General features: G+C 61.9%; 6 protein-coding genes across 16 annotated transcripts; 4 read left to right on the top strand and 2 right to left on the bottom strand.

The window, feature by feature from the left end:
* Positions 1 to 18: 18 nt before the first annotated feature.
* On the bottom strand, positions 19 to 2984 carry TRPT1 (tRNA phosphotransferase 1). 5 transcript variants are annotated; one of them, XM_019414799.2, is made up of 8 exons: positions 2787 to 2879; positions 2333 to 2416; positions 1996 to 2077; positions 980 to 1149; positions 716 to 890; positions 431 to 487; positions 245 to 355; positions 19 to 129 (listed from the first exon to the last, which is right to left on the bottom strand). In XM_019414799.2, exons 2-8 carry the CDS (start codon positions 2405 to 2407, stop codon positions 38 to 40), a joined length of 762 nt encoding a protein of 253 aa, XP_019270344.2. In that variant the 5' UTR covers positions 2408 to 2416; positions 2787 to 2879; the 3' UTR covers positions 19 to 37. The 5 variants fall into 5 exon arrangements, with proteins under 5 accessions (XP_019270344.2, XP_019270346.2, XP_019270342.2 ...); XM_019414801.2 differs by having other exon boundaries at positions 2333 to 2419; positions 2787 to 2860; XM_019414797.2 differs by lacking the exon at positions 2333 to 2416 and having other exon boundaries at positions 1996 to 2154; positions 2787 to 2984.
* Positions 2927 to 5515, top strand: NUDT22 (nudix hydrolase 22). The gene is given in 7 exon segments (XM_053899564.1): positions 2927 to 3299; positions 3301 to 3762; positions 4106 to 4180; positions 4182 to 4209; positions 4702 to 4801; positions 4941 to 5034; positions 5356 to 5515. Coding segments are annotated over 7 exon segments (888 nt in total). The 5' UTR covers positions 2927 to 3281; the 3' UTR covers positions 5467 to 5515.
* Positions 5516 to 6020: 505 nt separating this feature from the next.
* Positions 6021 to 9514, top strand: DNAJC4 (DnaJ heat shock protein family (Hsp40) member C4). Its single transcript, XM_019414802.2, is given in 8 exon segments — positions 6021 to 6345; positions 6347 to 6425; positions 6428 to 6452; positions 7363 to 7456; positions 7952 to 8133; positions 8235 to 8396; positions 9120 to 9206; positions 9300 to 9514. Coding segments are annotated over 8 exon segments (771 nt in total). The 5' UTR covers positions 6021 to 6327; the 3' UTR covers positions 9424 to 9514.
* A 323-nt stretch (positions 9515 to 9837) lies between these two features.
* On the top strand, positions 9838 to 13251 carry VEGFB (vascular endothelial growth factor B). Of its 2 annotated transcripts, none has more exons than XM_053899557.1 (7): positions 9838 to 10146; positions 10723 to 10765; positions 11074 to 11270; positions 11450 to 11523; positions 11720 to 11755; positions 12103 to 12237; positions 12812 to 13251. In XM_053899557.1, exons 1-7 carry the CDS (start codon positions 10087 to 10089, stop codon positions 12831 to 12833), a joined length of 567 nt encoding a protein of 188 aa, XP_053755532.1. In that variant the 5' UTR covers positions 9838 to 10086; the 3' UTR covers positions 12834 to 13251. The 2 variants fall into 2 exon arrangements, with proteins under 2 accessions (XP_053755532.1, XP_053755531.1); XM_053899556.1 differs by having other exon boundaries at positions 9840 to 10146; positions 12002 to 12237.
* A 1797-nt stretch (positions 13252 to 15048) lies between these two features.
* Positions 15049 to 17835, top strand: FKBP2 (FKBP prolyl isomerase 2). 6 transcript variants are annotated; one of them, XM_053899559.1, is made up of 6 exons: positions 15049 to 15180; positions 16428 to 16596; positions 16926 to 17038; positions 17160 to 17206; positions 17555 to 17590; positions 17680 to 17835. In XM_053899559.1, the coding sequence occupies exons 1-6, from the start codon at positions 15119 to 15121 to the stop codon at positions 17739 to 17741; spliced, it is 489 nt and encodes a 162-aa protein (XP_053755534.1). In that variant the 5' UTR covers positions 15049 to 15118; the 3' UTR covers positions 17742 to 17835. The 6 variants fall into 6 exon arrangements, with proteins under 6 accessions (XP_053755534.1, XP_053755537.1, XP_053755536.1 ...); XM_053899562.1 differs by lacking the exon at positions 15049 to 15180 and adding an exon at positions 15476 to 15583; XM_053899561.1 differs by lacking the exon at positions 15049 to 15180 and adding an exon at positions 15596 to 15710.
* Positions 17836 to 18237: 402 nt separating this feature from the next.
* Positions 18238 to 20849, bottom strand: PPP1R14B (protein phosphatase 1 regulatory inhibitor subunit 14B). Its single transcript, XM_019414814.2, is given in 6 exon segments — positions 18238 to 18573; positions 18669 to 18701; positions 19020 to 19103; positions 20212 to 20493; positions 20495 to 20598; positions 20601 to 20849. Coding segments are annotated over 6 exon segments (609 nt in total). The 5' UTR covers positions 20638 to 20849; the 3' UTR covers positions 18238 to 18504.
* Between the last annotated feature and the right edge of the window lie 2043 nt (positions 20850 to 22892).

Raw genomic sequence — 22892 nt, 5'->3', positions numbered from 1 at the left:
ACATTCCCTTTTTTTTTTTTTTTTTTAAATAAATATTTTATTGTTGGGTCATCCTTTTTCCTCTGGCGCTGTGCTTGGGGCCACGCTGACGCTCGGTCTCTTCATCACCAGCCAAGGACAGGGACTTTCCTGAGAGAGACAAGAGTTGGTGAGGGAAAGGGAGACCTCAGTCAGCCTGGGGCTGGGAGCTGGCAAAGAGGAGAGGGCAGAGGGCACAGGAGGGCGTAGAGGTGGTGGTTCTCACGGGTAGGGCGTAGCTGCAGGGCCTCCTTGAAGTACTTGGGAAGCAGGAAGCCATCGGCGTTCCCCGGAGTCAGGATCACTCCGTTGGCAGAGAGGAAGAAGGGGACCCCGTCTGCAGACAAGGCCGGAGATGTGACTCATGCCTTCTCTGAAGTCCTAGGGCAGTCCCTGCTGGGTCAAGACTCACCTGCCAGGGCCAGGGGCCCATCGATGAACACGGCCACTTCGCAATTTGGCCGAATGCCTGTGGAGACAACTGGAGCTGGGACCTGGGGCGCTCGGGGTGGCAGTCTCCAAACTTGGGCAGGCTCAGTGGGAGGTCCCGGGCTCGGTAAGGGGAAGGGGCTACTGCACCATGCAGAGTATATAGTGGCCTCGGACAAGAGGAGCTATGCCTGGAGGTAGCTTGATCCTTGGGAGAGGGACCCGATGGGAGAAAGGTGGGTGGGAGTAGCTGGGGAGGGGCACTGACCACTGATGACACCGGGGTCCCCAGGCAGTCCTGGGGCCAGGTGGATATGTGTCCTTCCCCGGCAGGACAGGCCCTTGAGCAGGATGGAAGGCCAGTGCCGCCAGAATGTGCCATGGACGAGCGTCAGGGGCAGGGCCTGGGGGGTCTCCAGGGGCATCAGCTCCAACTCAGGTACCTGGGACGAGTCGGGGAATAGACAGCAGTGAGACCCCCTCACAGGCAGGGGTCCCACCTGGCTCTCCCACGTGTCCCCTTAGCCCCCACCTGCAGGGAGTGACCCTGATTGGCCCGGATGAGAGGGCCAGTGCTGGGGTCCCCTGGCTGCAGGGCGAACCGCTGCTTCTGGTTCGTGTCCACCACGCGCCGAACATCCTCAGCTGAGAAGCCGCAGAACTGGGGCAGCTGGAGGAGGGCATCCAGGGGCACGAAGCCATCTGCAGACAGGCAGGGTGCTCAGGCCTGGGTCAAAGTTAAGAGGGGGAACTCCAGGCAACCAGAACAGAGCCTGGGCCTGGGGGGGTGGTCCACAGGGGCTCATCCATGTGACCTTCTGGCGCAGATAGGGAAACTGAGGCCCGGCCAGCAAGATTTGCCCAAGGTCACACTGTGTCCGCCACGGGGAAAAGGAGCCGCCGCGCTCCAGGTTCGCGGGTCTGCCCCGCAAAGCGGGCCTGAGGAGGGGGCCGGGCGTTCAGGCTAACGGGGCGGAAGCTTCTGAGCAGGCCAAGACAGAGCTGGGAGGAGGAAGACAGAGACTAGCAGGCTCACCAACTCCGGTGGTGGCCCAGCAGCCGACCCTGAGGGCCCCGGAGCAGGGAGCGGCCAATGAGAAGCCGAGGACGAAGGGGGCAGGCGCTTCCGCTTCAGGCGAAGGGGCGGCCCTTTCTGGGCCTCAGTTTCCTCCACTTACATGGGAATGGGATCTGCCTCATGGAGGGTCACAAAGATAAAGTGACCCTTTTTAGCATAGTACCCTTCCCAGAGTGGGTACTCAATAAACACCAGTTACTTCAATACCCCCCAGTGCCCACTCCTGGGGTAAGTGTTTATTGGGCCACTGCACCACAGGTATCACCCAGGCATGGCCTGGACAGAGGGTCCTCTCCCAGTTTGCTCCAGACATGATATTGGGCTCTGGGCCTCGGGGTTCCCTGAAAATGGAGAGGATGTGCCCTCTGTACCGTCCCCATAGGGCCATGGGGTAGGACAGCCACAGATAGGCTCATACCGCTCCCTCCCTCCAACCACTCCTCACCCCAGTCTTTAAGACTCTCACTTACCAGCCCTCATGGGAAGCCCCAGCTTCAGGGCCCCGTGACGCAGAGCGTAGGACAAAGCCTTGGACAGTTGCACATCTCGGTCCTGTAAGAGCCCAGAGGTGGCCCCTGGTCCCTGTAGTGCTCCTGCCCTGCTGCCCACCCTGAACTCTGAGTGACCCGCTGCAGAGGGAGACCAGAGGGAGAGGAATCCCTGTGCTCTCTGGGAAGAGTATGACCCATCAGCGCTCACTCCCATCCCCCCAGCATATTCCAAGGAGCCAGGGCTGAGTCCCTCCTCCTTTACCCTCCCACCAAGAAAGGGGGCGGGGTGGGGTGGTGAGGGTGGAGGGGGGCGCACCTGTTCCCGGGGTCTGTGAGCCCTTCTACCCCTGGGTCCTGCAGCTTCCTGCCTCCTTCCTCCAGGGGAGTTCATGGCTAAGACCTGCTGGGTACAGTGATAATGTGGGGACTGTGTTAAGGACCCTTTCATGTCCCCACCCTGCCCAGCAAGTCACAAAGCCTCAGGATGTGAGAGCTGGGACGGGGACATTCAGCTCATTAAATTCACTTCCCCACCCCCAACTCCCTCCTGCAAATAGGGAAACTGAGGCCCGGCAAGCAAGATTTGCCCAAGGTCACACTGTGTCCGCCAAGGATCCCGGGGGGAAAGGAGCCGCCGCGCTCCAGGTTCGCGGGTCTGCCCCGCAAAGCGGGCCTGAGGAGGGGGCCGGGCGTTCAGGCTAACGGGGCGGAAGCTTCTGAGCAGGCCAAGACAGAGCTGGGAGGAGGAAGACAGAGACTAGCAGCCTCACCAACTCCGGTGGTGGCCGAGCTGTCGACCCCGAGAGCCCCGGGCGCAGGGAGCGGCCAATGAGAAGCCGAGGAAGAAGGGGGCGGGCACTTCCGCTTCAGGCGAAGGGGAGGAGCCTGCGGGCCGCGTCGGCCGGTGAGTGCCGGCTGGACGTTTGAGCTTCCGGACCCCGGAAGGGGGTCCCGGCGCATCAGAGATTGAAGGCAGGATCCTGGGTTTGGGAGAAATGGGCATAAAGGGGTGGCTGGACCCAGGACCTCGGGGTGGTTGTGATGCGCGTGAGTCCCAGGGATGTCTGGCTGCAGGGACCTCCGGGCTCTTAGGATAAGACACTTTACTGCCCAGGGAGTGGTCAAGGGGGTACAGAAGGGCTGGGGGTACACCTCGGGAGGTCTGTGGCAGAGGGGGCCAGCTGCCGGGGCCAAGGGTCTCTGTGGGGCTCTCAGGGTGACAAGCCCGGCTGTGTCCTCCCCCCAGAGCTGCCCCGTCCGGGACTATGGACCCTGAAGTGTCCCCTGCTGCTGCAGTGCCCCCCAGGTGGGCTGCCGGAGGAGCAGGTGCAGGCTGAGCTGAGCCCAGACTATGACCGTCGCCCACTACCAGGAGGGGACAAGGCCATCGCTGCCATCTGGGAGAGCCGGCTGCAGGCTCAGCCCTGGCTCTTTGACGCCCCCAAGTTCCGCCTGCACTCAGCCATCCTGGCACCCACTGGCTCACAGGGACCACAGCTGCTCCTGCGCCTGGGCCTTACTTCCTACCGAGACTTCCTGGGCACCAACTGGGCCAGCTCAGCTGCCTGGCTGCGACAGCAGGGGGCCACTGACTGGGGTGACAAGCAGGCCTACCTGGCAGACCCGCTGGGGGTTGGCGCCACACTGGCCACTGCAGATAACTTCCTGGTCTTCCTGCGTCGCTCTCGGCAGGTGGCCGAGGCACCTGGACTGGTGGACGTGCCTGGTGGGCACGCTGAGCCTCAGGTGAGATGCCAGCCTGGGTGCAAAGGCACAAAGACTCAGTTCACCTTTGTTTTCTTCATCCCTTAACTAGTGCTTCTCTGAAAGTCTGCTCAGGGCAGCACCTCAGCCTCCCCACTGACCCTTATCCCAGGCCTGTGGGAAGCTAGGGAATGATGGGGAGGGGTGGGGGCTGGGGGGCAGAGGACCTAGCTGGATTTCTGGTTTTCCATCTGGAAAAGGTGGCCCGAGTCGGGGGTCACCAAGACTCCAACTCTGTGCCTAACCAGCGCCCTCAGGGCCAGCAATATGTGGGGAGGCAGGCTGGGAAGAGATGGGGATAGGGGCTGAGCCTGACCTCTCCCAGGCCCTGTGCCCTGGTGACAGCCCCCTGCACAAAGACCTCCCTGGGGAGCTGGTGGTGCACGAACTCTTCTCCAGTGGTTCTCCAGGAGATCTGTGATGAGGTGAGTGAGGAGGGGTGGCCCCGGCAGGTGGGCAAGAAGGGAGGGGGTAGAACATACCAGAATTCCACAGGTGTGGCTGGCGGGAGGGTCTGCAGGCATCTGGCATTGAAGGAAAGAGCTTGGCTTTGCAGCTAGACACAAGTGGAGTGGAATTCTAGCCCTCGTTTCTGCGTGCCTCAGAGCTCTTCCCCTTTACAAGGAGAACAACGATAAATGTCTTGCCCTATTTCCACCCACCACCCCGTTTGTTGAAGGAGAGGAGTAAATGAGAGTCCCGGTCACAATGAACTTGCCTTGGGTGGCCTTGAGCGGTTGGTTGTTCAATATCTCAGGTTCTGCTTTCCCATCTGTAACATGAACATGCCCGGCCTCTGACATTCTGTGATTCTGGGCACTTGAACTGCAAGCTGTAAAATGCTGTGCAAGGGTAACGTTCTCCCTTGAGAGGGGCAGGATGGGGACACTGGGCACTGACTGGTGGACCCCCCTGCCCCAGGGTGAATGTGCCCGCTGCACACCCTGAGCCAGCCACGGCTATTGGGCATTGCCCGCAATGAGACCAGTGCCGGCCGTGCCAGTGCCGAGTTCTACGTCCAGTGAGTGAGCTCTGGGGTGCAGGGTCCTGGGTCCTGGGGTAGGTGGGTGGCTGAGGGGAATGGCTGAGGCACGCTGGGGTTCCACAAGGACCCGCCGGGGTCTGGGCACTCCCCAAGCCACTCTCATGTCCTTGTGCAGGTGCAGCCTGACTTCTGAGCAGGTGAAGAAACACTATGTAAGTGGGGGAGCTGAGGCCCACGAATCTACAGGAGTCATCTTTGTGGAAACACAGGTGTGAAGGAGCAAGATGTATCTTGCTTGGACAAGCTGCTGGTGTTGGGGCTTGTGTAGGCCTGGTGATCCATGGCTGTCTCCCCCCGGGGGCTGGGTCAGATGAAGCCGCCAAATCTTAGAGCTTTCCTCCAGGGCCACAAGACTTCACTGGGGATGCCCTCAGCCCAAGAGAGGTCCAGGAACGTCTTCAGCCTCCTTATCGTGTCCTCCCTAGGGACGGTGAAGTGCAGAGGGTTCTGAGGCTCAGGGAACACTGGGCACGGCCCCTGCAAGAGACCGGAGGGCTGGACGTAAGGGGCGTCTTACTTTCTCCCCACAGAGCGTGCGGAGGTTGCAGGAGACCGAAATGTGGGCTGAGCTCTGCCCCTCGGCCAAAGGCGCTATTTTCCTCTACAACCAGGTCCAGGAAGTCCCACCTGAGTCGCCCTAGTCCCCAGCCCTATCACAACTTGAAAGACAATAAAGGACTTTATTCTTGATCCCATCGGCATCTGCTGTTTTCATGAGACAGGGAAGGGGCGCTGGGAGAGATCTGGGTGTGCGAGAGAGACGGGGCGAGTGTCCTGGGGGGGAAAACAAAAACAAAGAAACCCAGCCTCAGTTTTTGCCGTCTGCGAAACTGCGATGAGGGCCATGCCTCCTTGCCCAAGGCTGTGGTGAGGGTCCGGGTCTGCTATAGCTGCTTTATAAAGGACACCTCGCTGCAGAGCAGAGTAACAGGTATGTTCCCGGGGCGAAGCCACAAAAGCGGGGCGGACAGCCTCACTGAGGACCGCAACGCCGGCGTCTTTCCGCGGGGTCCGCGGGCCTCGACCTCGTTGGGTGGGCCCGAGGCGCCAAAGGCCAATGGGCGTGCGGGGGTGGGGCCTTCCGAAGCAGTCCGGGCCTTCCGGCTTGGTGGGCGTGGCCCTGGTGTCTAGGCCAATGAGAACGTGGAGGTGGAGCCTGAATAGGCGCAGAGACGGCCGTGGCCGCGAAATCCGTGAGCGCAGCGGAGGCGGGGCTTGGCGTGGCCCCTCCTTCACCTCCTCCCGCCAGGGTGGTGGGGAGGAGGGGCTTCCGCGTCCGGGACTGCTTGTCCCGGACGCCGAGACCAGTGTGGGGGAGGGCCCAGGACGCGCCGGTCAGAAGCAGGGACAGATTCAGGACACTGGGTCTGGTCCTGAGTAAAGGAGGCCCCACTGCCCCTGGGTCTCCCAAGCCTGCTTCAGTTTGCCTTCGCAAGTAAACGGGCTGGGACCCTCCACTTTGGCCCCGGGAGTACTTGACGTCTGGTCCCATCCTGGTCTCAATGCACTGCTCTTTGTGGCCCTCGTTTCACCAGCCGTCTGCCTGTCGCCATGCTGTCCCTGTGCCTGTGCCGGTTATGGCCCCGCAGCCCTCCCACCCGCTCTTCTCAGCGGCCACCGGGCAGCGGTGAGTCGGGGGCCGGGGGGCATGGCCCCCGTCACCCAGTGGGTTGAGGAAGGCCTGCCCAGTTCTAGGCTTGGACCTGGGTACTACGATAGTTGTGATCTCTCTACTTGCTGTCAGGTGCTGTACGGGCTTGTTTCAGGTAACTTTCACCTTCACTACTGAGGACACAAGATCAAAGATTAAGGGACAATCCCTCAGATCATACAGCGAGTTAAGTGGCAAAAAGTGGAATTTGAGTCCCAGCCAGGCTCAGTGCTCTTTTCACAACTCTAGTGGTCAAGCATCACTGGGCATAACTCACTTGGGGGCTTGGGGGCGGGGATGGGGGCGTTTTACAAAAATACAGATTTCTGGGCCCTGTTCTGGGGATTCTGATCTGCAGGAATTAAGTGGAGGCTGAAGGATCTGTTTTTTGTGTGTTTTTTTTTTAATATATTGTTTTTAACAGTTTATTCCCCTTTTGAGAGTCAGAGTGCAAGCAGAGCAGGGGCAGAGAGAGAGGGAGACACAGAATCCGAAACAGGCTCCAGGCTCTGAGCTGTCAGCACAGACCCCGACGCGGGGCTCGAACTCACGAACCATGAGATCATGACCTGAGCCGAAGTCGGACGCTCAACTGACGAAGCCATCCAGGCGCCCCTGGAATCTGTTTTTTTTAAACAGGCTTTCTGGGTGGTTCTGAGCCAAGGGATCTGAGGGCTACCCTATGAGATGTTCTGATCTGCACCATGCCTGAAGTGTTCAAAAAGGGAGGGATGATTTGGAGATAGATCTCCCTTGGCAGCAGCCTCAGCTTTCTCACCTCCTGGTTACTGACTTGAAGAGTGTGGCCCAGTAGGGCTGAGAGGCGGAGGAGAGGAATATTCTCTGTGTTTCCACAGCCCCTGCAGTTTTTGGCCTATCTCCACAGGTCTGGCCCCAGGAACTACTATGAACTGTTAGGGGTGCATCCCAGTGCCAGCACTGAAGAAGTTAAACGAGCTTTCTTCTCCAAGTCCAAAGAGGTACCAGTGGCCCTAGGTGGGGAGGAGGGGGTATAAGTCTGAGCCAGATAGGGTACACTTCACATTCCCAGGAATGGTGCTGAGTGGCTCACTCTGGATGGTGCCACGTTCCCTTGGCATGTATAGAGAGCGAGAGATGCCCCAAGGGCAGAGGTTAGGCCCGTTGGGAGGAAAGGTTGGGGGTAGGAGCCAGGGGTTGTGTGTGATGGGCTGGGCTTGTTTCTTTTGACCTGCCTGCTCTAGAGAAAGCTTGGACCAGGGAATATTGCTAGAGCCAGGCAGCTGGGGGGGGAGGGCTTGAACAAGGGGAGGGGGCAGGAGTCTGTGCTTCCTGACTCTCTGGCCTTCTGGACGGGTGGGCAGCCCTGAGAGTGAGGGTTACTGTCCAGGCAGGGCCTCTGGGAATGATCTGAGCCTTTGTGGGTGGACATGGTGGGGACGGGTTCTGTGAAGGGACGTGGAAAAAGACCTGAAGGGAGTCCTGCCCCACCCCAGCTGCACCCTGACCGGGACCCCGGGAACCCGGCCCTGCATAGCCGCTTTGTGGAGCTGAGCGAAGCATACCGAGTGCTCAGCCGGGAGGAGAGCCGCCTCAGCTATGATCGCCAGCTCTGCTCAGCCACTTCTCCAAAGTCTCCAGGAAGAACAGCCCGTCCTGGGTCTGCTCAAGCACACAGGTACAGTCGTCCTGCCCCTGGCCTCGTCCCCCACCCCCCGCCCCCCCCCGTCTCCCAGGGAGCCTCATCCCCACCTTGTCCTTTCTTCTCCCTCCCAGCAGCTCCTGGGAATCCCCCAATGCCCAATACTGGGCCCAGTTTCACAGTGTGAGGCCTCAGCGACCGGAGTCGAGGCAGCAGCAGCACAAACACAACCAGCGGGTGCTGGGGTACTGCCTCCTGATCATGTTGGCGGGCATGGGCCTGCACTATGCTGCTTTCAGGTGCATCCCTGCCTTCTCCCTGGGGTGATGGGCAGAGGGCGGAGGGCCGGGGAAGCCCAGTGTGGTCAGCCACGCAAGCCCCCCACCCCCGTGGCCTGCACTTCTGTGCCTCTCCAGCTAAGAATTGCCCGAGACAGGTCTCCGGGGCCTCTCCTTACTTGGCAAAGGCAGCTCTACGCTCGCTGAAGGCGAACGTTGTCATTTTCAGAGTTTTGTGATTTGAATGTAAATCTTTGATGCCGGCTGCCAGGGTGTGCTGGGGCCAACCAAAATCGTGCACCCGAAGGAAATGCATTGGAACGGGGCCTCACCAGCCACTGTCCTCCCTTGTGTGGCAATCGGCTGTCTCCCTGCCACTTTTATGCATGGCACGGACACTGAGGTTCTACGACCAAGATACCTAAAGGCTGGTGCCCACTGCCTAGTTCAGTGATGGGAGTTAGGTGTAACGCTCTTTCTAGTCTCCTGTGAGGAACACCCTGGTGTTTGGAGCTGCTGTCACCACCTTCAACAGGACAGCCAGGGACCTGGGTCACCAGTGGTCCCTGGATAAGCCCCGGCCCTTCGGTGCCCCTCTCCCCGCCTAGCACAGGCAGTTAGGCAGAGGTCCTCACAGATGGAAAACTTTGAGACCCTAGAGTGGCGTGGCGGGTGTGGGGGTGGGGTGGGTCTCGGGGACAGCAGGGATTGGGAAACCCAGGGTTAATTGCAACCCCCTTGCAGGAAGCTGGAGCAGATCCACCGCAGCTTCATGGATGAAAAGGATCGGATCATCACAGCCATCTACAATGACACACGGGCCCGGGCCAGGTCCGTCCCTGCTCTGTCCTGCCTTCTCTTTATTGTCCTGCCCTCACCCTCCGGGATCCTCTGTCCTGACCACCCAGGTGCTCTCTCCCGCAGGGCCAACAGAGCCAAGCTCCAGGAGCGAGTGCAGAGGCAGCAGCTGCAGCCCCGACCTGGAGGCCCAGAGATCCCAGAGATCGTGCCTCCGGGCACAGGCCCCGGCCCCGGAGCGGCCCGCTAGGACGGGGCCTGCTCTGTGTTGTTACCTCCTTGCTACCCCGGGGGACTCCCACTCCCCAAAACGCGTGCAATAAAATGATTCTCAAAGCTCATGTCCAGCTCCTTGCTTCAGGCCCAGCGCCCCCATCCCGGGCCTCGCCGGGTGGGAGGGGGGGGGGGAAAGGAGGGGTGGACAGCACCCCGCCCTCCGGGTCCTGGCGGCTGCGACCCGGGAGCCCGGCCCCCTGGGCGGCGCGTCCCCTTTCCCCTGCTGTGGCGGGAGGGGGGGGGGGGGGGTGTGGAGGGGGCGGGCCCCGGCGGCGGCCTCGCCCCCCCCCGCCCCCGCCCCGCCCCCGCCCCGCGGCCGGGTGGGGAGCGCGTGTCTGGGTCACATGAGCCGCCCGCCCGCCAGCCCGGGCCCGGCCCCCCGCCGCCCCCGCCGTCCCCGCCGCCGCCCGCCACCACCGGCCGCCCGCCCGCCCGGCTCCTCCGGCCTCCGCTGCTGCGCTGCGCTGCGCTGCCTGCGCTCAGGGCTCGGGAGGGGGCCGCGGAGGAGCCGCCCCCCGCGCCCGGCCCCCGCCCGCCGCGCCCGGGCCCGCGCCATGGGGCTCTGGCTGCCGCCGCCCCCTGCGCCGCCGGGCTAGGGCGATGCGGGCGCCCCCGGCGCGCGGCCCCCGCGGGCACCATGAGCCCCCTGCTCCGCCGCCTGCTGCTCGCCGCGCTCCTGCAGCTGGCCCCCGCCCAGGTACGTGCGTCCCCGACATCCCGCCCGCCCGCCCGCCGTGCCCTCTCTCAAGGTTGGCGGAAGTGGGGAGACGCGGAGCGGCCTCGGCCTCGGGGATCCGCGGGGTCGGGCTGAGGACCGGGGCGTGGCGGGAATCTGGCCAGGGCATCCCCCGGGAGGAGTCCCTGCCCGCCAGCCCGCCAGCCCGCCAGCCCAGCCCCGGGCCACTCCCCTGCCCCACCCCGTCCCCGGGCTCGACCGGGGGCGGAGCCGCTCGGTCCCCGCAGGACTCGGTTGGGCGCCCACTGTGCCCCCTCCTGACCTGAGGCCTCCGAATCCGTCGGGCCCCAGGCTTGGAGATTCGACGTCGCCGCCGCCACCGGCAGAGTGCGCCTGGCGGGTCGTGGCCAGGGCAGGTCCCAGGTGGCCAGGAGAGGGACAGGTAAAGCTAGAGTGACCCCAGGAGCAGAGCAATCGGGGAAAAATGTCCTAGAGGAGTTGAAGCCTTTAGACTGCAAGGGCAGACCCCTGGGAACAGCGACAGGGCTAGCCCTTCCTAGAGAGCACTTTTGAGTTCAGTTCTCTTCTCTCCTACAGGGCCCTGTGTCCCAGCCTGATACCCCCGGCCACCAGAAGAAAGGTAATGGCAACAATAACCGCGCTAGCCATCATCAACAGGGTTTGCTCATCATCTTGTGTAATCACGGCCACGCTCTAAGATGCAAACTTTTTTATTCTGCCCATTTTACAGAAGAGAAAATTGAGGCAGTGGGGTTCCTGGGTTCCTGGGCAGGGGAAGACAGGTTTTGAGGGCAGAGAGGGAGCTAGTGGAGGGTGGCTGGGACGAAGGAATCAGGGAGAACAGCTGCAGGGTACAGGAGATAGGGGAACCCGGGAGCGGCTACAGGAAACCCAGTGGGGGCTTAACACTTACGCTTCTGCCCCCAGTGGTGTCATGGATAGACGTGTATGCCCGTGCCACCTGCCAGCCCCGGGAGGTGGTGGTGCCCCTGACCGTGGAGCTCATGGGCACCGTGGCCAAGCAGCTGGTGCCCAGCTGTGTGACCGTGCAGCGCTGTGGTGGCTGCTGCCCTGACGACGGCCTGGAGTGCGTGCCCACAGGGCAGCACCAAGTCCGAATGCAGGTACTGGGGCCGGTGGGGCGTGCCCAGCTGGGGTGGATGCTGGGGCTCCGGGGGGTGGTGGTGGGAGGAATGGCCAGAGCCTTGGCTGGGCAAGCTGTTCCTCCAGCCCACGGAGCATTCCCTTCCTCTGTATCTCTCATGATCTCTCACACCGTGCGTCCCCTATCTCTGGAGTACAGATACTCATGATCCGTTACCCGAGCAGTCAGCTGGGCGAGATGTCCCTGGAAGAACACAGCCAGTGTGAATGCAGGTGCCAGCCGGGCCCCGCTTCTGAGCTCCCAGAGACCAGGCTTGGGGGGTGCTGGGCATGGGGGTACACCACAGTGGAGGCCAGGTTTCCAAGACCGGAACTGGGTTAGGCCTGGGATCTGGGGTAAGAGCAGGATGCTCGGCTCTTCTGATTCTCTTCCTCTTCCTCGTCTCTGTCTGTCCCTCTTACTTTTCAGACCAAAAAAGAGGGAGAGTGCTGTGAAGCCAGACAGGTGAGTCTCACGGGCTCTTGCCGAGGTGGGGTTGGAGCCCAAACCCCACACCCAGGATGTAACGTGTGGATGGGGCAGGGGGTGTATGAGTGTGCCGGGAGGCTGCAGTCCCGCCCCCTCTTTCTCCCCCCACTGTGTCCCCCTCTCCCCTTTTCCTCTGCTCCCCGAGTCTGTGTGCTCCGATCCAACCCCAGCTCCCGGGAAGACTTTTCCTTCCCGCCCCAGACATGTTGCTTCTCCTCCTAGGGCTTCCACTCCCCACCACCGTCCCCAGCCCCGCTCTGTTCCGGGCTGGGACTCTGCCCCCGGAGCACCCTCCCCAGCTGACATCACCCATCCCACTCCAGCCCCAGGCCCCTCTGCCCACGCTGCACCCAGCGCCGCCAGCGCCCTGACCCCCGGACCTGCCGCTGCCGCTGCCGACGCCGCAGCTTCCTCCGTTGCCAAGGGCGGGGCTTAGAGCTCAACCCAGACACCTGCAGGTGAGGACTGGTGGGGTCGTGTTTGTTTGGGGAGGCATCAAGGCCCTTGGAGCAGGTCCAAGGTGAGCCTGCCAGTGGGAGAAGAGCCAGGGGAGAGGAAACTATTGAGTGTGTTGAACAAATATTGACCAAGGCTCACGTTCTAAATGTGGGAGTCAGACGTCAGGATTTGTGACGCCAGCAGAGGAGGTCAAGGGCTGAGGTAAGGGGCACCTGACGCGGAGTTTGAGCGGTCAGAGATGCCCTGGAGGAGGTCACATCTGCAGTCAAAGTGGGAGGGATCGCCTTCCAATTTGCAAAGCTCTGGGCCTTGCTCAAAGCCCCCGTGGTAGACATGTGTGCCCTCCTCGTGGGCTCTGAGAGGCCAGGGGACAGAGTGGAACCCTTGTCCACCCTTGTCTGAGACGCTGCTCACCACTCCTCCCTTCCGCAGCTAGGCCACGGGGTGACCTCGTGTGGGCTTGCCAGGAGTGTTAGGAGAGAATGGGGTTCACAGAAGGTAACAGGAGGGTGGACCTAGGGAGCAGGGGCTGAGCTGTGCCCGCACGAACAGAACCCTTCCTCCCTTCCTCAGGTGCCGGAAGCTGCGAAGGTGACACGTTGCCTTTCAGACTCAGCAGGGCCACTTGCCTCACAGGCCACGTCCCACAGGAGGACAACAGGGCAACGTGTTTAAGAAGTGCCCAGTCCCCAGACCTCAGTGTGGGCAGAAAGCGCTCCCCGGACCTGGGCCTCTCAGAGGACTTTCCAGCCGTCCCTGGTCTCTCCCAAGGCCACCCTCCAACAGGGTGGGCAGCCGGACGAGGAGACGTGTCGGCAGCACCAGGGGTCATGGACTAACTCGGGAGAGAAGGGGTCCCGTCTCGATTTTCAACCACCACGTGCAAGCGAGCGTCTTCACAGCTGGCCCCACTGTCCCCTCCCCGAGGCGCCAATCCTCTGCAGATACTGGGGACTTGGGCTGCGGTGTTAAGAACTGTGACCCCCAACCCTGATAAAAGAGATGGACGGATCTGTCTGTCCCTGCCTGTGTCCTTGTTTGCCACTGTCCAGGCTGGGCGATTCAGGCACTCTGTATCGCGCTACGTCCTAGACCCCCGAGCCTGTCTTACTCCCTCGTTGTGTAGATGGAGGCCGTGAGGCCCCAGGTCCCCCATCAGGTAGAGCCAGAACTGTGCAGTCTTCCCAATCCTGTTACATCCAGGCCCTGCCCCTCCCCTGCTCATCACAAAAGCTCCTTTCTGGAAGGAGACGGTCTGTTATGGCCAGTGACCTTGAGGTGGGACCCAGATCCGCTGAATGATCTTGGCTGTCGCTGCCCCCCTCTTTCTGCGCCTCAGTTTCCACAGGCGCCTATGGAGGGAACGGACGACTGCTATGGTCCCAGCCCTTGGGCTCCAGGAATGTGTCTTCACTTGATAGAAAAACCCGTCTTCTCTGCCAGGCGGCTCTCTGTTTTTGTTGCTCTGTATTTAAGCTACTTCCTTCAGCTTCACTCTAAAGCCACGCACCTGCCCTGTCCCCACCTCCTTGAAAGGGAACTACCAAAGGGCTGTGGCTGGTGGGCTTGGTGTGGGAGACACGTTCCCTCACCCCAACCAGTTTCCCCCCACCCTCAGCAGCCCCTGCTTGGGATTCTCCTGACCTTTGTCTGACCCAGCCTAAGCTCAGTGCCCAGCCTTCTCCCCGCAGCCTCCAGGGCCCCTGGGGTGGGCCACAGGCCATCTTTGGGTATCCATGCTTTGCCTTGCTGAGGCAGGACATTCGAGGACAGAGGTTCACCCGAGGCAGAACGCAGCTACCCAAACGGAGGCCTTCTCGGAGGTGTTAGATTGGAGGGCACGGTAGTGATCTTGCTGGGCCCTGGGCAGGGGTGGGGTTAAACCAGAAGAGACCATTCCTGACGGTGATTACCAATTTCCAATCATTCTTCTCAGCTGTGCTGTCGCTGACCATGCCATTGCTCCATTCAAGTGAGACAGATGAGGGTCAGGGGACACCAGAACTCCCACCCCTCCCCCGGCCCACTTAAGTGCTGGGCACACACAAGCCTTCGCGCGCACCCCTCGCTTGGTCCTTCATTCTAAGGTCAGCGCTGCTAATGATCTTTCTCTTTCAATTAAGGAAATAGGCTCAGAAAGGCTGATTGACCTGGAGATCTGACCCCCAAGTCTATCTCTAACCCTCAAGTTTACCTCCCAACTACAAGTTCGTTACTTCCACTGACAGATGTTTTCGGCGCGCTGCTGAGTGCCGGGGCACCTGAAAATACCAGTGTGGGTGGGGAATGGGCCCAGCCGGACCACTGCCGTCAGGACTCGGGGGTCAACGTGCGGCAGGCAGAGGCAGGCCCGGATGCTGGCGCGGCGAAAAGGGCGCGCATCGGCTGTGGGCCAGGGCCTGGTGGAGCACGTCACGGCGCACTCCTACAGTGGCCCTGCCACGTGGGTGTTGACAAGCCCACCTTACAGGGCCTTCCAGATCCTACCAGGCCACAGCTCAAGGTCACACTGCCAACGAAGCGCACAGCCCAAACTCAAACTCAAGTCTGAGGCCCAGGCTCTTCCCACTGGAGCCCGTGGACCCTGAGGAGGCCCAGGGTCAAGCGAGAGCCTGGGGGCGAGATAAAATGGCGTCTCGAGACCCCCTCCGGGAACCCGCGTTGGCCTGACCTTAATTTCACCTCGGCCGGAAGTGCCGAAAGCACTTTAGGAAGTCACTTTCACCTAACCTTACCGGCTACAGAGCCACCGGAAGTAGCGCGTGGTCACGTGTCGGCGCGGGGGCGGAGCAGGGGGAAAGGCCGCTCCGCCCCGCGCGCGGCAGCGGGCTTCGCACAGTCCAATGAGGGCGGGCGGCGTGGCCCGGCCTGGTGGCGACGATGACGCGCCTGCGCACAGGCGGCAGCACGACTGGGGTTGACTCCGGGGGCGCGGCGAGGAGGTGAGCGGGGGCCACAGCCCGGGCTGGGGGGAGCCGGGGTGCACGGGGGCAGGCTGGATCAGGCCGGGCAGGAGCGGGCCGGGGCTGCGAGTGTCAACGAGGGATAGGTCAGGGGGAAATTGGGGGGTGGGGTCGGAGCTGTCTGGGGATGCCGCAGGGGGAGGGTTTTCACGCCGCACGGGGCGGAGCCCCGGGAGTCGGGGCGGGACGTGGGACGGAGACGGGTGGAACCTCTGAGCTGGTGCCAGTAGAAGGCAGGGCTCCGGGACTGGGGACGGAGCTAGGACAGGTGGGGGGCGGAGCCTGGTCCCTGGAGGAGGAGCTGGAACAGGCGGAAGGCGGAGCCTCGGGTTTGGAGACCGAAGGGGACGGAGCCCAGGCACTGGGGGCGGGCCTTCAGTCGGTGAGTGGCGTGGCTACAGTTCAGGAAAGAGGGTCTAGTTCTATCGAGGGCGGGGCTCCAGGGCAAGGGGCGGAACTACGTCCGCTAAAGGGTGGGGTCAAGGAGCAAAGCGAAGGCGTAGGCCCAGGTAATGGCCCGGGGCGTCCACGCGGGGGCGGTCTCCGCGGGGGCCGGGCCTGGGGACGCGGTAGGCCGAGAACTCCCCCGGGAGAGGTGGTGTGGGTGGAGCGGGCTCGGCGGCCACCAGACACGGGGCCGGTCTGGGTACCCCGCAGGCCCCCGAGGGCTCAGAGCTGGGGCGGCGCCCCGGGCGGAGGCACAGGCCCGGCCTGGGGGGTGCCTCCGGAGGATCGGGGCTCCCCGGAGCCACCCAGCGGCGATGTGTGGGTGCCTCGGGGCAGGCCCCCTGCAGCGGCCTCAGAGGTGTGGGTGTGCTGGGCGGGGGGCAACTGGGTGTGGCGTGAATGGGATCGCTCCGTCGAGGCAACTGCTGGGCAGCCAGATAAGGTCTGGACTTTGCGTAAAGGGACGGGCGGGAATTGAAGAGTGGAGCTGGGGACCGGGAGGGAAGGAAGGGCTGGGGGTGAGCAAAGGGGCGGGGCCCTGGCTGCTGTGGCCTCCCCTGACCCCCTCCCCCCGCTGCTGGGGTCCTCGGGCAAGCCCCCTTCTCACTGGACTGGTAAGTGTGTCTGCGGAGCCCGGGGGAGGGGGTGGTGACCCGGGACAAGGGGATCCCCGTGGGCAGGCAAGGTACGGTGGGGGTGGAATCCTCCTGGTACCTGCCCATATTCCATGCCCTCCCTGCCCTCCCCCCCGGTCGGTTGGTCGGGGTCTGTCCCCGCAGAGACATGAGGCTGAGCTGGGTCCTGACAGTATTGTCCATCTGCCTGAGTGCCCTGGCCACTGCCGCGGGGGCCGAGGGCAAACGGAAGCTGCAGATCGGGGTCAAGAAGCGGGTAGACCACTGTCCCATCAAGTCGCGCAAGGGGGACGTCCTGCACATGCACTACACGGTGGGTGAGGGAGTGGAACATTGGGGTGGGTGGGGCTTCTGGGGACCTGAAAGGACTTGGAAGCCAGATTGCTCAGCCAAGGAGGTGGGTGACCGTGGGCAAGTCCTGTCTCCTTTTTACATTAGTTTCTATAGCTCTTCTCTGCTGTTGACTGTCTGATCCCCAGCTTGGCACCAGCAAGCAGTGACGATGTACTGCGAGCTGCCCAAGGTTCTGTCCCCTTCTAGGATTATGGCTGCCAATGGGGAGCCAGCTTGGGGATAGCTGCTGGGTGGGGAGGTGTGTCCGAGTGGAGCCTCCTCTTCACTGGCCTTCCCATGGTCCCACAGGGGAAGCTGGAAGATGGGACGGAATTTGACAGCAGCCTGCCCCAGAACCAGCCCTTTGTCTTCTCCCTGGGCACAGGCCAGGTCATCAAGGGCTGGGACCAGGGGCTGCTGGGGTGAGTCAGGGGGCCATGGCTGTGGTTGAGGAGGTTGATTGTGGGAGGCAAGCCCCAGGGATGGGGTGGGGGGCAGGGGGCCTGGGTGCTTGCCATGCGCTGAACAGGTGTTGTCCTGCAGGATGTGTGAGGGAGAAAAACGGAAGCTGGTGATCCCATCAGAGTTGGGTAAGAGGCCTTTTCCTGAGCCTGGATAGGGGAGTTGGGGGGGTGTGTCTGGGGAAGGGTGAAGACTGGTTTGCCGCTGCATTGGTCTCTGTCCCGTCCGCTCATTATGCGTCTTCCAAGTCTAGCTGTATCCGGTAGTGAGAACCGGGCAAGACCCTTAGGGCACTTGGTTCTGGCACCCGCCCTCTGCCCTCTACTGGGCCTTTTGTAGCCCCTTGCTGTCTCCATTTCTGGCTTTCTTGTTGCGATGGGCAGAGGCCTGGCTTCAGCCTGAATGTCTGCAGAACACCTCTGTCTCTCTCTCTCTGCCCGGTCACAGCTCACTTTTTCTTTCTGCATCTTTGACAGGGTATGGAGAGCGGGGAGCTCCCCCAAAGATTCCAGGTAAGATGCCTTCCTGCCCCCATCTCCTGCCCACCATCTCTTCTTCCTGTGGCCCTGGTTCTCACTCTGTCCTCATTTCTCCCCTGCAGGTGGTGCAACCCTCGTGTTTGAGGTGGAGCTGCTCAAAATCGAGCGACGTTCAGAACTGTAGCCAAACTGGGGAGGGGCAGTGGAGAGGCCCCCATCAGGGACCAGACTGTTGAAAGAAAGAAAGAAAGAAAAAAAAAAAAATCCCTTAAAGCCCATGAAGTGAGCCTGTGTTTGTTTGTGGGCCCAGAGAGACTTAGAAGCCACATCTTCAACTTCAGCCTACCCTCTCCCTTGGTACCCCCCCACGCCTCTTCTTTATTGGCTGCAGGACCTGGGTGTAGACTCAGTGGCGGGGGGATCGTGAGGGCCAGGCCCTAGGTGGGACGGTGGTCCTTGCCCAGAGGGAAAAGGAGTGTTCCTAACTGCCAGCAGCGACACCGCTCCCCCCACTCCAGCTCCCCAGCCACTTGGAGCTCATGGTGTGGGAGCCGGCACTGGGCTATCGTCATGGCTACGTGGCCCTCAGGAAGGCCTGCAGTCACCTGGGGAGAAGCTGCACCGACAGCAGTTGTAGAGGAGTGTGTCCCCCCTAAAAGAGACCAGCTGAGCCCGTTAGCTGCACCAAAGGCATATCCTAGCTTTATTAAAGGGCCGCGCCGCAGAATCAATATAAAAACACAAAAAGTCCCATCAGTTTAATAACAATAAAAAACCCCAAAATGGAAAACTGAGGGGGCAGGGAAGAGGCCCCTGGGCCAGGGGCACGGGGAGCCCTGCTCATGGCGCCAGGCCTGGCCGCAGGGCCCCCCGGTATTGCTGTTGCTACGAGGTCGGGGGGCAGCGATTGTCCTGTGGGAGCCACCATTCATGTGGGTCGAGGACCCTTACTTCTTCTGGGGTGTGCTCAGCTTCTGCATGCCCCGGATCTTGTCCAGCAGGCCAGAGATGAAGGCCTGGACAGGAGGGAAGACATCAGGGAGGCCAGACCCCAAGATGACAGAAGCCCAGGCTCCTCTCACCCCAGCCTCTGGGACAGCCACGTACTTACCTCGGTGGGTTTGTAACAGTCAACCAGCAGCTCCTGGGAGGGCATGGGGGGACAAGTATAGCTGTGAGTTCTAAGGAACAGGGGCCTAGAGCTCACCTGTACCTATTTCCAAGGGACTGGGGCCACCCCCGAGGCACAGGCGATACCACAGCGACTCAACAGCTAGACGAGCACCATTAGCCCCATTTGACGGAAGCAGAAGCTGAGGCCCAACATCTCAAGGGCTGGCTGACTAAAACCAAAGAAGGCCTAAATTTAGAGCTTCGCTTACCCAAGGGGCCATGCGTCCAGGCAGCTCTCTATTCCCTGATCTCCCTACTCGGCCCTGATGCCTCCCGGCCCCTCTCTCACCTTGACCCTGGCAGCCCGGGTATCATCACTTTCCATGTCCAGGAGTTCATCCACATCAATCTCCAACTCTGGTATTTCCTCTTCCTGGGGTGGGGGTGGGGGAGGAGGGAGAGACAAGGGCCTGAGTCGGGAGAGAGGGTGTGAGAGGGGCTCCGGCTGAGGCCCCTGCCTTACCGCAGAATGAGCCAGGCTTCTTTGCCCAGCAGACAGCAGCAGCTGTCTGAGGAAGAAAACAGATCAGGCCTGTGCCAAGGCAAAATGCCCGATGGCGGGGGGGAGCTTCCTGTCCCTGCCAGTTGGGCACCCTGGGTGCCAAACAGGGCCAGACAGCAAAGGCTTGGGGACCCTGGGCTGAGAACCCTGCAGCTGTGTTGTCCCAACTTCCGGGCTCCATCTCAATCAGTGCACAGGTGGGGCCATCTGTCCCAACTCATCACAGCCCCTTCCCCTCCCCCAAACACCTGTCACAGCTTCCCAGGAGTGGGGAGGAAGTAAAGGGTGAGGGGTCATGGGGAAGGACCCAGGGCTGGTAATGGGGAAACAAAGAGCCCATACTTTGCTGAGGGAGGGGGTGCCTGCCACCCCTCCCCCCACCCAGGAAGCGTCTACCCAGTCTGGAGCCAGCTGCATTCCAGGGCTGGTCTAGGGTAGGCAGCACAGGGCAAGCCCACTCCTCCACCCTGCCCCCCAGGGGCCTGAGTCACCATTTGAGCAAGGAAGGAGTCATGGGGTGGAGAACCAAAACCCAGAGGACAGGCTAGCCTGCCCCTACACCAAAATGGAGCTGCAGGCTAGCCCATTAGAACAGCCCAGACCCTTTACAACCCCACCAGGCTTGCGCCTTTTAACCAGTTTAGGCTACGAAGCACTAGGTAGATCACCTTACCACCACCGCCAGCCCAGACTAGCCTCTTGCCTCCTGCCCATGGCCCAGGCTATCCCTTGAGGCTTCTTGAGGACCCCAAGCTTGACCAGAGTAGTGACATGAGGGAGTCATGAGGGAAAAGATAGGAGTGACCTAAGGTCAGACAAGAAAGAGCATACACTGGGGGCGGGGAGTATAGAAAGGGAGGGGAGCGCGCGGAAGCGGAGCGCCCATTGACTCCGGGTGACAGGCAGGCGCAAGGCGGGGTTCCCAAGCAGTCCGACTAGGGAACGATTTTAGGGTGTCGGCGCAGAGTAAGGGACACACCTGGCAGTCGTAGAGGCGAGTGAGCTGCTCCAAGATCCACTCCTCCAGGTTGAGGCGCTTCCGTAGCTCCTTGCGGTCGTACTTGACCGTGACCTTCCCTTGGCGCCTCACTGGGCCCTCGTCGTCCGCGCCGCCTGGGCCCTCGCCTGCAGCCCCAGGGGGGCTCTGAAAGTAGACGCGGGGCCCTGGGCCACCACTGCCCGGCCCAGGGGCCGGGGCTGCCAACGCCGCGCCCCCCGCGGGGCCGCTGTCCGCCATGGCGGCCGCCGGGGCCACGTGCGCGCGTCGGGCCCCTCCCTGCGCCGCCGCCTCCGGGACGCCCGCCGGCTGGCTCCGGGCCGCTGGCTCGGGTTAACTCGCGGGCTGGGCTCCGCGCTGCTCCGCGGCTAGGGCGGCGGCGGGGGCGCCCGGGGGCAGCTGCAGCATGCGGAGCCCCCGGGCCTGGCCTGGCCGCGCCCCGCCCCCTCCCCGCCGATCCGCCCGCCCTTTGTCCCCCGCGGCCGCCGCCCGAGCCGCCGCCGCCGCCGCAGCCGCCGCCGCCGCCGAAGCCGCTTTCTCTGTCTCACTCGCTTCCCCGCCCCCCGACCACACCCCCTTAAAGGGCCAGTCCCGCTGCAGGCCCCTCACTCCCACCCCGCCCCCGGGCAGGGGCTAGGGGAGGGTCTAGTCGTCAGGGGTTTGGGCCTGGCTGTCCGCTATCCCTTTTAACCTTTCTGCCTCAAACCCAGGCGTTCTAAGTGCCCGGTACCAGGATTTGCGCTCCCGCCGGGACCCTAGTGTTCTGTCCTCACTGACGCAAAAACAGGGGCCATCTGGGAATGGAGGGGAGTGGGCACAATGCGCAGGGCGGGGGTCTGGAGAGGAGACGTGGGAGCCCCCGTCGTCTAGGTCCTCAGGTCCTTGGCCAGCGGAAGGCAAGCAACGTTCTCCGCGTAGACCGACACGTGGCCCAGGCTCGCAGGAGTGGAGGGGTGGAGAAGGCGGACAGGAGCTGCCCAGGTCCCCGGACACCCTACTCGGCGAGGTCCCGCACCACCCATGGTGGAGGCCCAGATTAGGGGTGAACGGAGCCGGCTCAACTGCCTGAAGGGCTAGACCCTAGGCTGCCACCGCCCACCGGCCAAGATGGCGGTGGGGAACGGGATTATGGGAAATGTAGTTCTCAGGGCCTGGCCGTGCCTGACCGCCCCTCCCCCTCGGCGGAGCCAGGGAGGGGAAGCGCAGAACTTGTTTGGGGCGCCCTCGTTCGGCGGCTCCGACAGGGCGCGGCCCTTCGCACCCCGCAACCTCCATGTGTACAAAGAGGAAACGCAGGAGTAAAGGGCTGGGAAATAGGGGAGCCGGCACTCCCGATAATAAAGATAAGAATGACGACCCATAAAAAGCGTTCCTCACAGTCGGTTCCACACAGTCGGTTCCAGCCAGAGTCGGTTCCGCCTCATTCTCCCTCCCACAGATCCTCCGCCCTGCCGCTCTTCTGTCCTTCAGATCTCACAGGCGCCTTAGCTGGCCTACCTCTCTCAAACAGATGGTGTATCTCATGCCGGCACCCTTTGAGTTCTGTATCTTTGAATAGTCTTTCTCTTATGTGATCGCTGTCTCCCATGGGGCCAAGCTCTGTGTGGCCCTTGTTTACTGTTGATGCCCAAAGCACAGGGACCGGCTGGGCTTCAGAATCACGCAGATGGGGCAAATGACCCGATTCTTGCTGAGCTCCCGGTGACAGAGCCAGACTTGTAACTATTGGCTGAATAAATGACCGAGTGAAAGAATGAATGGCTTCCTCTGTATCTAGCATTTCCTCAGAAGGTTAAGCTTATTTATTTTGAGAGAGAGCGCGTGAGCAGGGGAGGGGCAGAGAGAGAGAGAGACACAGACAGACACACACACACACACACACACACACACACACACACACACACACACGGAGAGAGGGAGACAGAGAATCTCAAGCAGGCTCCATGTCGTTAGTGTGGAGCCCGAGGTGGGGTTTGATCCCAAGACTGTGAGATCACAACCTGAGCCGATGTCAAGATGCTTAACTGGCTGAGCCACCCAGGTGCTCCGTCAGAAGGTTAACTAAGAAAATATGTGGAAGTTTCAATGACTGTATCACAGAGGTTGACCAACACAGCTAGAGAGGGAGCTCAGGCCCCCTGTCACAAGGTCTCTACTTATCCCCCTACCCCCAGATACCACTCAGCAAGGTTGTACAGCTCCTCCGAGATGCTTCCATTGATAGCAGGCTCGCCCTTCGCAGTCCCAGACTGAGTCTCAGGATCTGGGGGGCAGTCAGTGTTTCTGTCCCAGCCTCTCACAGACACTTTCTCTCTGGATGCCACAGAAGCCCTCTGTAGCAGGCAGGGTTCAGAGAAGCTGAGAGTGGCCCGGGGTCACACAGCCGGTGCTGCAGCCAAACTCAAGCCCAGAACGTTGTTAGGCTTACCGTGTAGTTGAGAAAAAGAGACAATGAACCCAGAGGCTGGGGATGGTGTGTGTGTGTGTGTGTGTGTGTGTGTGTGTGTGTGTGTGTGTGTGTGTGTGCTGGGGGGAATAGCAAGGTGGGCTTCTCCTTGAGGGCCCTGGGTTTGAGGGCAGGCTCACAGGGCTCATTCCAGGGCAGGTAGAATGGGCTCACCTCCCTCCCCAGCCCTTGTCCTGGCCTTATCCTCCCTTCATCC

This window comes from Panthera pardus, unplaced genomic scaffold (assembly GCF_024362965.1).
Source record: "Panthera pardus isolate Hobbes unplaced genomic scaffold, ASM2436296v1 HiC_scaffold_12, whole genome shotgun sequence".
Classification (NCBI taxonomy): domain Eukaryota; kingdom Metazoa; phylum Chordata; class Mammalia; order Carnivora; family Felidae; genus Panthera; species Panthera pardus.
The sequence above is the reverse complement of the archived record's forward strand: the minus strand, read 5'-3'. Positions and strand labels throughout refer to the sequence as shown.

Coding starts and splice junctions, on each gene's coding strand:
- VEGFB (XM_053899556.1), top strand. CDS start 10,087: ATGAGCCCCCTGCTCCGCCGCCTGCTGCTCGCCGCGCTCCTGCAGCTG. Junction 10,147..10,722: donor TGCAGCTGGCCCCCGCCCAG/GTACGTGCGTCC, acceptor TCTCTCCTACAG/GGCCCTGTGTCCCAGCCTGA. Junction 11,271..11,449: donor AGCACCAAGTCCGAATGCAG/GTACTGGGGCCG, acceptor TCTGGAGTACAG/ATACTCATGATCCGTTACCC.
- FKBP2 (XM_053899558.1), top strand. CDS start 15,963: ATGTGTGGGTGCCTCGGGGCAGGCCCCCTGCAGCGGCCTCAGAGGTGT. Junction 17,039..17,159: donor TGGGACCAGGGGCTGCTGGG/GTGAGTCAGGGG, acceptor GTTGTCCTGCAG/GATGTGTGAGGGAGAAAAAC. Junction 17,591..17,679: donor AGCTCCCCCAAAGATTCCAG/GTAAGATGCCTT, acceptor TCTCCCCTGCAG/GTGGTGCAACCCTCGTGTTT.
- TRPT1 (XM_019414797.2), bottom strand. CDS start 2,976: ATGCGCCGGGACCCCCTTCCGGGGTCCGGAAGCTCAAACGTCCAGCCG. Junction 1,150..1,995: donor GGGGCTTCCCATGAGGGCTG/GTAAGTGAGAGT, acceptor GCCTGTCTGCAG/ATGGCTTCGTGCCCCTGGAT. Junction 130..244: donor CCTGCAGCTACGCCCTACCC/GTGAGAACCACC, acceptor TGTCTCTCTCAG/GAAAGTCCCTGTCCTTGGCT.